The 14132-nt window shown below is 46.7% G+C and overlaps 1 protein-coding gene across 2 annotated transcripts in view; it reads right to left on the bottom strand.

Annotated features, from left to right (window-relative positions):
• Window positions 1-14132, bottom strand: part of LOC124776919 (exocyst complex component 7) — a 130086-nt gene that overhangs the window by 110122 nt on the left and 5832 nt on the right. For both annotated transcript variants that reach the window (XM_047252132.1, XM_047252131.1), the window contains exon 4: window positions 13107-13224. In XM_047252132.1, the coding sequence (XP_047108088.1) occupies window positions 13107-13224 (118 nt within the window). The remainder of the gene's footprint in view (window positions 1-13106; window positions 13225-14132) is intronic.

Genomic DNA, 14132 nt, shown 5'->3' with positions numbered 1-14132 from the left:
CTTGGCCTCCCAGGTCCCCAGACCTCAGTCCATGCGATTATTGGCTTTGGGGTTACCTGAAGTTGCAAGTGTATCGTGATCGACCGACATCTCTAGGGATGCTGAAAGACAACATCCGACGCCAATGCCTCACCATAACTCCAGACATGCTTTACAGTGCTGTTCACAACATTATTCCTCGACTACAGCTATTGTTGAGGAATGATGGTGGACATATTGAGCACTGCCTGTAAAGATCATCATCTTTGCTTTGTCTTACTTTGTTATGCTAATTATTGCTATTCTGATCAGATGAAGGGCCATCTGTCGGACATTTTTTGAACTTTTGTATTTTTTTGGTTCTAGTAAAACCCCATGTCATTCCAAACATGTGTGTCAATTTGTACCTCTCTATCTACATTATTCCGTGATTTATTCAGCTTTCAAATTTATACTGACTTTTGATCACCCGGTACCTAAAGATTATGACATACCACCTTGGTTGCTAGAACAACCTTTCCATTCCCCAAAATTCCCATGTGCCCTGGTACCCAGCATAAAGACACCTCCTTCCCCCAGTAGTTGTAGCTGGAGGAGGGCCATCCTCAATGGTCTGGACTACCGTACTTTATCTGCTGCGTACAAATGTTTCAGAGAGTGATGGGCACTCAGAGAATTGGAACAGACATGAAATTTAGCACTGGAAGAATGTCTTATCTGCTCCACTGCCCTCATGATCGCATATAATTCTGCATCAAAGACAGCATACAGTCAGACCTTAAGGACACAATACGGAAAAACAACAGAGCAACCAACAGAGACCCCCCCCCCCCCCCCCGTTTTGACCCCACATGTAAAAACAGCTACAGGATCGTGGTGCTCAAATAAAACACCAGAAAATATCATATTAAAAGTGGAAGCAAATGTGGAATCTCTCCTGTACTGCACCAAATCTAAAATTACTCTGGGCCTCTCCAGTCTCCCAGGAGGAGAAATGGTTGCATCAGTTGTACAAGATCCGTGAGTGTCTCAGACTCTATTGCATCTTGCAGTGGTAAATACAGTCAGCAAATAGTGATCCTCTTATACACATGAATTTCAACTGCAACTGCTTGTAGGTCAGTAGCCAGGAGGAGAGCAGAGGAGTGGTGTGCATAAGTGACAAACACTGTGACCACTACCTTGGTTCTTTTCCCTTGATATGTCATCTTTGCGGTACAGCGTATAGCCCTGTAGCACAAAGACGTCCGTATCTTTAAAATGTGTTCCTTGTAAACACAAGCACAAGGGGTGTGCCTTTGCTAGGAGTTTCAGTTCCTCCACATGACTCCTGAACCCATTCAAGTTCTGCTCTAGAATGGGAGCCATTCCATTGGTGTAGTTTTAATTTACCCTACCTTTGCTCCAGAGAGGTAAAGCACTTGTAGAGCAAGGAGGAGTAGAGAGGCTGCCAGGATCCGAGGCATCTAATTCCATGTCGTCGTCCTCATTGGTCAAACGCACCAGGATGAAATCTGATGGTGCCTGGGACAGCTTTTGACCTTGAACGTTGGGACCTTTCCTGGCACCCTATCCCTATGAGGATGGGAGTGAAATGGGGTATTGAGAGGCACTCTGCTTTGTGTGTGCCTTCTGGATGCTGACTGTGGAATAATTGTTGGTCTTTCCTGTTGCAGCTGCCTTGATTGCTTTGTCCTTACTCTTTTTCCTTGGCATGTACACTTGCAAGTAAAGGTGCTTATGGTGGATACAGACACATTGGATGTCGTCTATGTCAAAGCATCCACCTTGAGAACAGATTTCTGCACCATGGAGGAATACGAGGTGGCAAGGACAGAGGGCTTCTTCACCTTATATTCTTTTTTGGCTTCAGCATAGAGGAATTCACATGGTCACTTTTATTTCCTGTATTTTGCATTTCTCAGAAAAAACAGAGCAGCCTCAGCTCCAGACTGGGTGGCTCCCAGAGCTGTTGATGCAGATCACTGGATACATGCAGTCGGTCACAGCATCGTGGACTGTTTTTTCCACAGTTCCCACAAGTCACTTCACCTCCACAACTCATGGTTGTATGGCCAAAACACTAGAACTTATAGCGCTGTATAGGGTTTGGTATGTTATGCCTAACTGTAAGTTGAAGGAACCCTGTCATAACATGTTCAGGCAGTGCTGGAGAATCGAATGTGACAATGAAAGTGGCAGTCTTTTCAGCTTCTCCATTATTCCTTTGTGTTTGTTGCTCTACATGGAATATCTCCTGGGATGCCCATTTTTGTTTCAGCTCTGCTATGTCCATATCCATGATATCACGGCATGTTACCGCACCCTTACTTGAGTTCAGAGACTTGTGCATCCCAACAATTCTGTCATTCATGCAGTTTGTGTGGTGGCAGATGCTGTAGTGCTGCCCGTGGGAGTGTGCAGGGACATGGCAGAGACAGGATGGTAGGCTGCTGTGTGCTGCGTTGAGAGGTGGTGGTGGCGGCAGGCGGGGAGGGGAGGGGCCACGAGACAGCACAGGGAGACGAGAAGTAGATGACCTGAGCATATACAAAGCATGTGTGAGATAGAAGTGGGAGTAGGGAAGGGGGTAGAGGTAGCTGGAGGACAAATCAGTAAAGCTGTTGGTGAAAATAATACAGATTTCCCGGGCAGTAAAGTAGTCGTTGAAGTCATATTATGCACTGTATGCTCAGCGGCTGGATAGTCCAGTTGTTTCATGGTCCCAGTTTCTCAATGGTCATTCATGTTTGTCAGTGGTCATGCACACATAGAATGGTGCACAGTGGTTGTATCTACGGTGGCACACCATATGGCTGCTTTCACAGATGGCCCTTACTTTGATGGGGTAGGAAATGCCCTTGTCAGAACTGCAGTATGTGGTAGTGGGAGAATGTATGAGACAGGTCTGGCATCTATGTCTTTCACAGGTATACAAGCCTTGTGTACGGGATTGGACAAGGATACTGAGTAGATTGGGTGGACAGTGGAATAACACTGTGGGAAGGGTGGAGATGAGAGTGGAGAGGATATTATTGATTCAGAGCATGACAAGAGGTCACCATAGCTAACTATAACCTCACCCACAATTATTTCTCCTTTGAAGACAGCACCTACAAACAAAATGTGTGTGTGGTACAGCCACTAGCACCCACACAGTACCATTCTAATGCCACTATTTATGGGCCATCTAGAGGAATCCTCCATAACCACCCAGAATTCCAGACCCCTCATCTGGTTCAGATTCACTGAAGACTTCATGATCTGGACCGACAGTGAGGACGCCCTATCCACATTCTTCCATAGCCTTGACATCATCTTCCCCATTTGCTGATTCTCCTAGGCCCAACAAGCCACATTCCTTGATGTCTACCTCCATCTCACTGATGGTTGTATCAGTCTACACCAAACCTATCAACCACCAACAATACCTCCATTTTGACACCTGCTACCCTTCCATATTAAAAAGTCCCTTCCTTGCAGTCAAGTCAGACATGGTGGTCACATCAGCAGTGACGCAGCAGTGACGAATGTTCCCTGACCAAAACACAGAGGATCTCACTGTGGCCTTCACACAGAGGATCTCACTGTAGCCTTCACAGACGAACTACCCACCGCACAGATCTCCCGTGTCTTGTCTCTCAAATCACTTACCGTCCCCCAGATAGAATCCATGCTGAATACTGTGGTCGGCTGACGCGCAGGTGGCAGGGTGCACATGGGGAGAGTGACAGTGGTGGGGGCTGCGGGCAGGCACTGTAGGAAAAATGCCAAGTGCTGGAAGGGTTGTGCCTTTTTAAACTGAAGCCTACATTCACATTTTTTGTAAATATTAAGTAGGTTCCCTCCATGCCCACACTTGCATGGTGACCATTCAAAAAGATCTGTCACATCTGCTTTGATTAGTATCTAAAAAGAATTTTCCTGAAAGTGCAGCAGTTTATTTCCACCTGGCTTGTTAACCATTTTTCACTTTCAGAGAAGTGTCAAAAGTGGCGAATTTTGAGTAAAACCTACCCATTTCTCTTGGTGCCATGTTAAAATTTACTTCTTTTGCAAAAACACAGCACAATTTACACAAGTCTCACTTCACTAGCATGTTGTGCAGAAGCAATTGTGAGAGAATTTTGAAACTGGTTTATTAAGTAAGGAACTGGGGAAAAGTAAGGTCAGTATCTTATCAAAAAGCACATCCTCGACACAAAATAAGTGTGTAATGTCTTCACTTATGTTGTTCCAAAACCCATATGATTTCCCACTTCACCAACTATCGATGGCCCTTAAAAATTAAATTCTTTCATGGAAAAAGTTTATAGTTAGTGGAATAATACAGTAGATAGTAAAGGTTTGCATAATAACCATACAGCAAAATACTCTCCTCTTTGTGTGATATCATTTGCCAAAAGATGATTTTAATATCTCACACCGTTTATGAAATATGAGGAATGGTGTGGATATTTTACTCTGGCTTTATTGCTGGCATGGCACAATCACAAATGAGTGTCCTATGTCAGATCAATTTTCTTAAAACTGGTGACAGATGGAGATCTCTAACAAGTCTAAAGAAAAATTCAGCATGTTAGCTAAAAATCATTTGAGAAAGATTGCAGGGCTTGCGACTTGATTCTGTCATTGCCAACTGTCACTGACCTTCCCGTCTGAACAAACAAATGAACTCACCCAGTGCTTTGGATAAAAATTGGTCACTGCCCATCAGGCACCATATCTGCACAGATACTACCCACTGACTGTCCAAAAGAGTACATACCCACTGACTGGCCAAAAGAGCTCCCTCCCTTCGTACCACAAAGGACTAGAGCAACTGTTCTGATTAGATTAGATTCAGATTTTGTTCCACAGATCCAAAAAAATGAGATAATTTTTGTGGGTGTGTAACAAGTCAGAAAGTATAGCATAAAAAACATAAACATTTGAATATAGTACTTACTATCCTGACTATTTATCAGGATATTGTCAAAATAGTTCAATACAATAAACTGGAACAGCTAATATTTACAGAATTAATATGCTGTCAGAATGAAACATTGCTATGCACTATTAATAAATTTATAATACACAAAATACCTAATCTTGACGTGACCAAGTGCTATCAAAACTGAAACCTAACAGACATTTTTACTTAAGCTGGGGCCTAACAGTCTCTGTTAAGATATTCATCTATACAGCAGGTGCCCATCATGGCTCAAATCCCTGGAAAAGACCTTGCAAGATCCCCCCCCCCCCCCCCCATGATACTAAGCCTCCACAGATGTTTCTCGGCCTAACCACGAGTCTGTAGAAAGTGGTATAGGCAATGTACAGTATAACTGGTCATTTCTTCTTGCTCGAAATTTCAAAAGTCAACTTAGCTCTTTCCGGATCAACTTAGTGCACAGACACTTTGAAGTCCTCCCTACCTGTTCTGTTCTCTTGCTGGCATAGTCCCTTGAATCAGTTCTTGTAGCATATTGGTTTCATTTAGAGTTGAAAACAGCCTGCCTATGTGGGTATAAAAGGAAATTCAGGTATCGGATACATTTTATATAAATTCCATGGTGACATTACAGTGCATTTATTAACAAAAATTGAAAGATAATTCACGACACAATTTGATACGTGAAACTTCAAAAATACAGAAAATTGAGAGTATTGATGTCACAGAGATCAGATCTATATTGCAGCCCAATGCATTCTATGTGGGCATGACCACTAATAAGCATGAATGCCCACTGCCAAACTGTGACAAAGATACAGCTGGACCATCCACTTGATGAGCATGCCAAGCAAAATTGTGTGCATGACATTAATGACTGTATCTTCTGGCCATCTAGATTCTTCCCACCAACACCAGCTTTTCTGAACTGCCAAGGTGACAATTCTTCCTGTAGCATATCCTTCCTTCCTGTAACCCTTGTGGACCCCTGTGTCCTCAACTTTTGGCAGTCCCTCTCCTCCACACTTTGCCCTTCTCTGCCACTGCTCCAGCCTTACACTTACGTCTATCCTCTCAGCTCACCCGCCCAGTCCAGTCCTTTCTCCTTTTCTGTGTCCCCCCCACCCCACCCCCCTCCCCCCTTCCCCAGCACAGCATCCTGATGCAGTATCCAGTAGCCCTCCATCCTGTTCATGCCACATCCCTGCACATTCTCACACATCATCACAACAGCGTCTTCCCCACCCCTACTCCATTACTATTTCCCACCTTTGCTTCACACACCTTCTACATCTCACTATCCTCCACAGCTGATTTTTTTTTTTTTTTTGTTTGTGGTTTTAGGGCGCAAAACTTCTATGGTCATTAGCGCCCAGCCCGTGACGTAGAAAACAGGAAAAAAACGAAATTTAAAATCAGCAGCAATGGAAACATAGTCAGAAAATTGGAGAAACTAAAGGCAGAAGGAATGCTTAAAAGTCCACTATAGAAAGGGGTTGGTTGTCCACAAAAAAAAAGCTTCAAATGACTGACGTCATTTCACTGTCACTAATAAACTGTAGAACGCGGTCAGCTGAGCGCGTGTCATCTGCTAAAATCGACGATAGATCAGGCGATAGCTGTAGACGGGAGCGTAACGGATTAAAATAGGGGCATTCAATTAAAAGGTGTCTGACCGTCCACAGCTGAGAGCAGTGGGGACAGAGTGGGGGAGGATCACCGCTTAAAAGATGTCGATGACTAAAAAGACAGTGCCCTATCCGGAGTCGAGCTAAAATTACCTCCTCCCGACGACGCGTTCGGGAGGAAGAGGTCCAAGCGCAAGGAACGGCTTTCACTTCCCGCAATTTATTGTGGGGAAGTGTTGACCAATGCGCATGCCATAAATGAGTAACTTGGCGACATAAACCGCTCCGTAGATCGGTAAACGGAAGAGACTGAAGAGCTGGCCGAGGAAGAGAGACTGCAGCCTTGGCCGCTATATCGGCCGCCTCATTTCCACAGATACCAGCGTGTCCCGGGAGCCAGAGGAACGCCACTGAGACGCCCCCCAGGTGGAGCAAGCGCAGACAGTCCTGAATCCGGTGGACCAGAGGGTGCACAGGGTAAAGAGCTTGGAGACTTAGGAGAGAGCTGAGAGAATCTGAGCAGATTACGTACTGTATCCGCTGATGGCGGCGGATGTAGTGGACAGCCTGGAGAACAGCGTAAAGCTCTGCAGTATAAACCGAACACTGGTCGGGAAGCCGAAAGTGATTTGGGGTGTCGCCAACAATATAGGCACTCCCTACACCTAACGATGTTTTCGAGCCATCGGTGTAAATAAATGTGGCTTCCGTCATTTGTGCACATAGAGCAGCAAATGCCCGACGGTAAACAAGTGTAGGGGTACCATCTTTAGGAAATTGACATAGGTCTCTGAGCAAGTCGATCCGGGGACGGTGCCAAGGCGGTGCTGTACCCCAAGTTGTCAAGAAGGTTTTGGGAAAGCGGAAGGAAAGAGAATGGAGCAGTTGACGGAAGCGGACTCCCGGGGGTAGTAGGGAGGAGGAGCGGCCTGCATACCCGACATCAAAGGAGGCGTCGAAAAAAAGGTTATGGGCTGGATTAGCAGGCATGGAAGACAGATGGCTAGCATAACGACTCAGAAGAACTGCCCGCCGATTGGACAGCGGAGGTTCAGCAGTCTCAGCATAAAGGCTTTCCACAGGGCTGGTGTAAAAAGCTCCAGACACTAAACGTAATCCACGGTGGTGGATAGAGTCGAGACGCCGAAGAATAGACGGCCGAGCAGAGGAGTAGACTATGCTTCCATAATCCAATTTCGAGCGCACTAAGGCGCGATAGAGGCGGAGAAGGACCACCCGGTCCGCTCCCCAAGAGGTACCATTCAGGACACGGAGGGTGTTAAGGGAACGCAGACAGCGAGCCGAAAGATAGGAAACGTGGGAGGACCAGCACAGTTTTCTGTCAAACATAAGACCCAAGAATTTAGCGACGTCGGAAAACGGAAGGTTGACAGGACCTAGATGTAAGGAGGGCGGAAGAAACTCCTTACGTCGCCAAAAATTAACACAAACGGTCTTACTGGGTGAGAAACGGAAGCCGGTTTCGATGCTCCACGAGTAGAGGCGATCGAGACATCCTTGAAGACGTCTTTCAAGAAGGCTGGTCCTTTGAGAACTGTAGTAGATCGCAAAATCGTCCACAAAGAGGGAGCCCGAGACATCAGGAAGGAGACAATCCATAATTGGATTAATGGCGATGGCAAACAGTACAACACTCAGCACGGAGCCCTGGGGTACCCCGTTTTCTTGGGAGAAAGTACGGGAGAGAGTAGTGTTCACCCGCACCCTAAATGTGCGCTCTGCCATAAATTCGCGAAGAAAAAGGGGCAGCCGGCCTCGAAAGCCCCAAGAGAACAGTGTGCGGAGGATGCCTGTCCTCCAACAGGTATCGTACGCTCTCTCCAGATCAAAAAATATTGCTACCGTTTGGCGTTTCCGGAGAAAATTGTTCATGATATAAGTGGAGAGAGCAACAAGATGGTCAACAGCAGAACGATGCTTTCGGAATCCGCATTGGGCTGGTGTTAAAAGACTGCGGGACTCCAGCCACCAAGCTAAACGGTAATTCACCATACGCTCCAAAACCTTACAGACACTACTCGTGAGAGAAATGGGGCGATAGCTAGAGGGGAGATGTTTGTCCTTTCCAGGTTTCGGAACGGGAACGACAATAGCTTCCCGCCATCGCCTGGGAAAGGTACTGTCGGTCCAAATTCGATTATAAAGGCGAAGGAGGTGACGCAGGCTATGGGTTGATAAATGCAGCAACATTTGGACATGGATACCATCCGGTCCTGGGGCGGAGGAGCGAGAAGTAGAGAGTGCATGTTGGAGTTCGCGCATGGAGAAAACAGTATTGTAGCTTTCGCGATTTTGAGAGGAGAAAGCAAGATGCCGCACTTCTGCTGCACGTTTCTTCGGGAGAAACGCTGGCGGGTAATTTGAAGAGCTCGAAATCTCAGCAAAGTGCTGACCCAATGAGTTAGAAATTGCGACGGGGTCCACTAAGGTATCATGCGCGACAGTGAGCCCAGAGACCGGGGAGAAACTAGGCGCGCCTGAGAACCGTCGAAGCCGACTCCAAACTTCCGAGGAGGGAGTGAAGTTGTTAAATGAGCTAGTAAAGAATTTCCAGCTTGCCTTCTTGCTATCGCGGATGACGCGACGGCATCGCGCACGGAGCTGCTTATATCGGATACAGTTGGCCAAAGTTGGATGGTGACGGAAAATGCGAAGAGCACGTCGCCGCTCACGTATTGCGTCACGGCAGGCCTCGTTCCACCAAGGAACTGGAGGGCGCCGGGGCAATTCGGAGGTGCGTGGTATTGAACGTTCCGCAGCTGTGAGAATAACGTCGGTAAAATGTGTGACCTCATCGTCGACGCTGGGAAAGCGACGGTCATCGAATGTCGCTAGAGACGAAAAAAGTGTCCAATCGGCTTGGGCAAACTTCCAGCGTCGCGAGCGCATATATGGCAGTTGAGGCTGCAGTCGAAGAACACATGGAAAGTGGTCACTCGAGTGTGTATCATCAAGGGCGAACCATTCGAAGCGCCGAGCTAGCGGAACAGTACCGACCGCAAGGTCCAAATGGGATAAATTTGCCGTGGAGGCAGACAAAAATGTAGGGACCCCAGTGTTGAGGCAGACTAGATCCGCTTGGTGGAAGACGTCTAGCAATAGTGAGCCACGTGGACAAGGATGTGGAGATCCCCAAAGCGGGTGGTGGGCATTGAAGTCCCCAACCAGCAAAAAGGGGGGTGGAAGCTGATCAAGAAGATGAAGGAGATCAGCTCGTGCCATTGGTGTAGACGATGGAATGTATACCGTACAAAGAGAGAACGTGTATCCAGAAAGGGAAAGACGGACGGCGACAGCTTGGAAGGAAGTGTTTAAGGGGATTGGGTGATAATGGAGAGTATCATGGAGCAGAATCATGAGTCCTCCATGGGCTGGAGTGCCTTCAACTGAGGGGAGGTCATATCGGACGGACTGAAAATGAGGGAGAACAAAGCGGTCATGGGGACGCAGCTTTGTTTCCTGAAGACAGAAGATGACCGGCGAGTAGGATCGTAAGAGGATCGACAATTCCTCCCGATTGGCGCGAATGCCGCGGATATTCCAGTGGATAATGGACATAGGGTGAACAGAAAATGGAGGAACGGCACCAAGGGTGCTGTCAACTCAACGACTGCTCAGAGCTTGCGACCGACAGCATGGAATGGCATTCAGTCGAAGGCAGAAGATCCTGATCCATAGGTTGGTCAGGAGCAGCTCCTACCACCAACGATCGGCCAGTTGACCGGCCACCAACAGTGCGCCTCGGCGACACAGAAGATGGCCGAGGGCGATTTCCGCCAGGTGGTGCTGTGGATGGGACACGCCTTGGCGGAGAAGGAGAGGAACTGTGTTTCTTCGTAGCCTTCTTGGAGGTATGTTTAGATGAAGGAGGAACCGATGGTTGTGAAGTTGCAGTACGTAAAAACTCTTCACGAGAATGCTCTTTTTTGGTAGACTTGGCGTCTGACTTTTGGGCTCGAGATTTAGCAGAACCCGACGAAGGGTGAGCCATAGAGTGGGCAGGCGAAAGAGGTGAGGTTGAACGGGCGATCTTTGCGCTGGCCGATCTGACGACCGTGGTACTAAATGTGAGGTCGCAAGTCTGCGTGGCCGCCTCCTTTGTTGGCCGAGAAGAAGCAAGGACAGCGCTGTATTTTCCTTTCTGAGGCACGGTGGGCTGTCGACTGGCGAGTAACTTTCGAGCAGCAAAGGTCGACACCTTTTCCTTCACTCTTATTTCCTGGATCAGCTTTTCGTCCTTAAAAACAGGGCAATCTCGAGAGGAAGCAGCGTGGTCACCCATACAGTTGATGCAGTGAGGGGATGGAGGTGGACAAGCACCCTCATGGGCATCCCTGCCACACGTAACACATTTGGCCGGATTGGAACAGGACTGGCTGGTGTGATTAAACCGCTGACATCGATAGCAACGCGTAGGGTTTGGGACATAAGGGCGAACGGAAATTATCTCATAGCCTGCTTTGATTTTTGATGGGAGTTGAACTTTGTCAAAAGTCAAGAAGACAGTGCGGGTTGGAATGATGTTCGAGTCAACCCTTTTCATAACCCGATGAACAGCGGTGACGCCCTGGTCAGACAGGTAGTGCTGAATTTCTTCGTCAGACAATCCATCGAGGGAGCGTGTATAAACGACTCCACGCGAGGAATTTAAGGTACGGTGCGGTTCCACCCGGACAGGGAAGGTGTGGAGCAGAGAAGTACGCAGCAATTTTTGAGCCTGGAGGGCACTGTGTGTTTCTAACAACAGGGTACCATTCCGTAATCTGGAACAAGACTTTACAGGACCCGCAATTGCGTCGACACCTTTCTGAATAATGAAAGGGTTGACCGTGGAAAAGTCGTGACCTTCGTCAGACCGAGAAACAACAAGGAACTGTGGCAACGATGGAAGAACCGTCTGTGGCTGAGACTCAGTGAACTTACGTTTGTGAGCAGACATAGTGGAAGGTGAGGAAACCATTGCGGAAGAATCCCCCATGATTACCGGCGTCTCCGATGGCGCGCTCCTCCCTTGTGGGGGCCCTCACCGAGGGCACACCCGCCTTAGGTGATTGTTCACACCTCAGGTCACACCTCCCGACATACGGACGGAGGGACCAATCGGCACTTTCGGAAGGTATCAGCTCGGGTAATCACCCCTCCCTGGGCCTGGCCTTTACCAGGGGGTACGTACGTGTCCTACCTGTCTACCCGGGGCGGGGAATTACGCGTTACCCCGTCACCGGCTACACATGGAAGTGCGTGGGTCGGCCTTCAGACACGCACAGGGAGGAAGAAAGAGAAAGGGAAAGGAAAGAAGAGGGGGTCTCAAACGCCGCAGCGGAGAAAAGGGTAAAGAGAAGAGGTAAGGAAAGGAGATGGACAAAGGAAGGAAGAAGACATACAAGCAAGGAAGAAGAAGAATGCGGTACATTTACAAGCGTCCGTCTCCGGACGTAGGCGCAAACCATACTCCCAGAGGGGGAGAAAGTGAAGGAAAGAGCAAGAGGTGAGGGGGGGGGGTGAAGACAGGGGATGGGGAAGGATGCGGAAAGGGAAGGTATGCAGCCCGGAAAGGAAGGAAGGCCACATTAGCTCGGGGCCCCGTGCTCGCTACGCACGTATCCACAAAAGAGTTGTGGATCCCCTGGGGGGCTCCACAGCTGAGATCACTGCTCACTGTAGTCAAGCCTGTGCTTGGAGACAGCAGGGGCTGTGTGTGTGTGTGTGTGTGTGTGTGTGTGTGTGTGTGTGTGTGTGTGAGAGAGAGAGAGAGAGAGAGAGAGAGAGAGAGAGAGAGAGAGAGAGTGTGAGTGAGTGTTGTGCTTGTATAAATGTGTGTTTTTTCTATATCTGAAGCCTGTCCATAGCTCAACCTCACCTCCATGTGGTGAACATAACTTATTAGATTTCCAAGTCAGTGGCCTACTCTCTTTCTGTGCTCTCCAGATAACAGCATGGAAGCACCATAGTGTTTGAGAAAATGGTTGTCACTGAAGTGCATATTAGACAGTGGACTACAATAACATGAGATTTAACATCATTTCACATTCATGAAAGGTTGAACATTTTCTTTGGATATGCTAAAATGACTAGCACAGCCATACAAGCCATACGTTTGGTGTGTCACTGCATGGAAGCTGCAATGCTAATGACTTTGGCTGGCCAGCCGGGGGTGGGTGGCAGGTTCACATAGAGGAGATGGGTTGCAGAAGGGGGAGGGGGGTGGCAGATGAGAAGCAGATGAGTGGGCAGGCAGGTGAAAGGCAAACAAGTGTTTCAATGAGAATCAGTTGCATAAATGTTGTGGCTAATTGGAACTGATGTCAAATTATGTCATAATAATAAATAACTAAATAGCAAGTGTAATAAATGAATTTGCACTACTAACTCCATTCTTCATAGTATAATGTAACTAATGACAATGATTTATTTGTTGTTTTGAGACAGGTAATGTATAACACTCTGGCAGTGAACTAGTTTCAAAAACTTAATAACTATTATGCATGTATTAAACATGACACTGCTCGCAGCATCAGCCAAACAGTAATGCAGAATTGACTTACCTTCATCTGCCCCAATCAAATCCAAGAGAACAATTGGAGGTACTGGCTTGCTGTGCCGCATGAGCAGATCTTTAAATTCTCTATTCAGGGCATCACCTCCAGCATTAAATAGTGTTGTCTGTGTAAAAAGATCAGCAGGTTAAATAATCTCAATTGCTCAATTGGGTATTTTAAAAAAAATTTAATCCTTGCTTGAATAACAGTATTTATAGTTATTATGATACTCACAAAAAAGGACCATGGTGTTTATTACAATCACCGATGACAACTACATTTATGATAGGAGAGCATACTTCAGACCCCTCTTTTAGGTGCAATATATTTAAATCCATTATAAAAAGCTTTCAGTTATTGGTATTTTTTTCCTCCAACAACAACCTGCCTCCCCTAAATCTTTTTCTTTTCCACTCCATCAGCATCATCAGAACAACATGCATCATTCTTACTTTGCAATACTTCAGTCATTATGAATTACACTTCTATATAGCCCACTTACTGTTTTGCTCCCCACAGCCACAAGAGTGATTTAATTATATTATCTTTCTTGTAGGAGGCAGTTACTTCAACTGTAAGTATTAGATTACACATGACTGTTCTCCTACTTGCCATTTTTGAGGCCACCTGCTAATTAGATCAGTGGTGACAGTGAAAGTTGTTATTAATGCTCTGCTTCAGATTCAGTGACACACGTTTGCTACCTTGCTCTAAGAAGGGCTTGGACATCTTAATTTCTTGCAACAACCTATTCACTGTTATGAATTATGTGAATATGGTCTTTACAAGAGTAATGTGCAATTTTATGTCAATAATCATGGGAGACTTACTCAAATACATGAGGTTTGTCCAGAGAGTAAGGAATGGTTGGCATAACTAAATAAAAATGAAAGATGTTGGGAAGATGCAGACTGATTCTACAAGATGACAACACAAAACTCAAAACTTTATTTATGAAGTTACAGTACCATTTTTCAATGTAATCACCACAGCTGTAGAGGCACTTATTGTAAGGTGGGGCCAATATTTCAG

The sequence above is a fragment of the Schistocerca piceifrons genome, chromosome 2 (assembly GCF_021461385.2).
Source record: "Schistocerca piceifrons isolate TAMUIC-IGC-003096 chromosome 2, iqSchPice1.1, whole genome shotgun sequence".
NCBI lineage: Eukaryota > Metazoa > Arthropoda > Insecta > Orthoptera > Acrididae > Schistocerca > Schistocerca piceifrons.
Note: the sequence above shows the minus strand (reverse complement) of the source record. Positions and strands in the feature narration are given on the sequence as shown.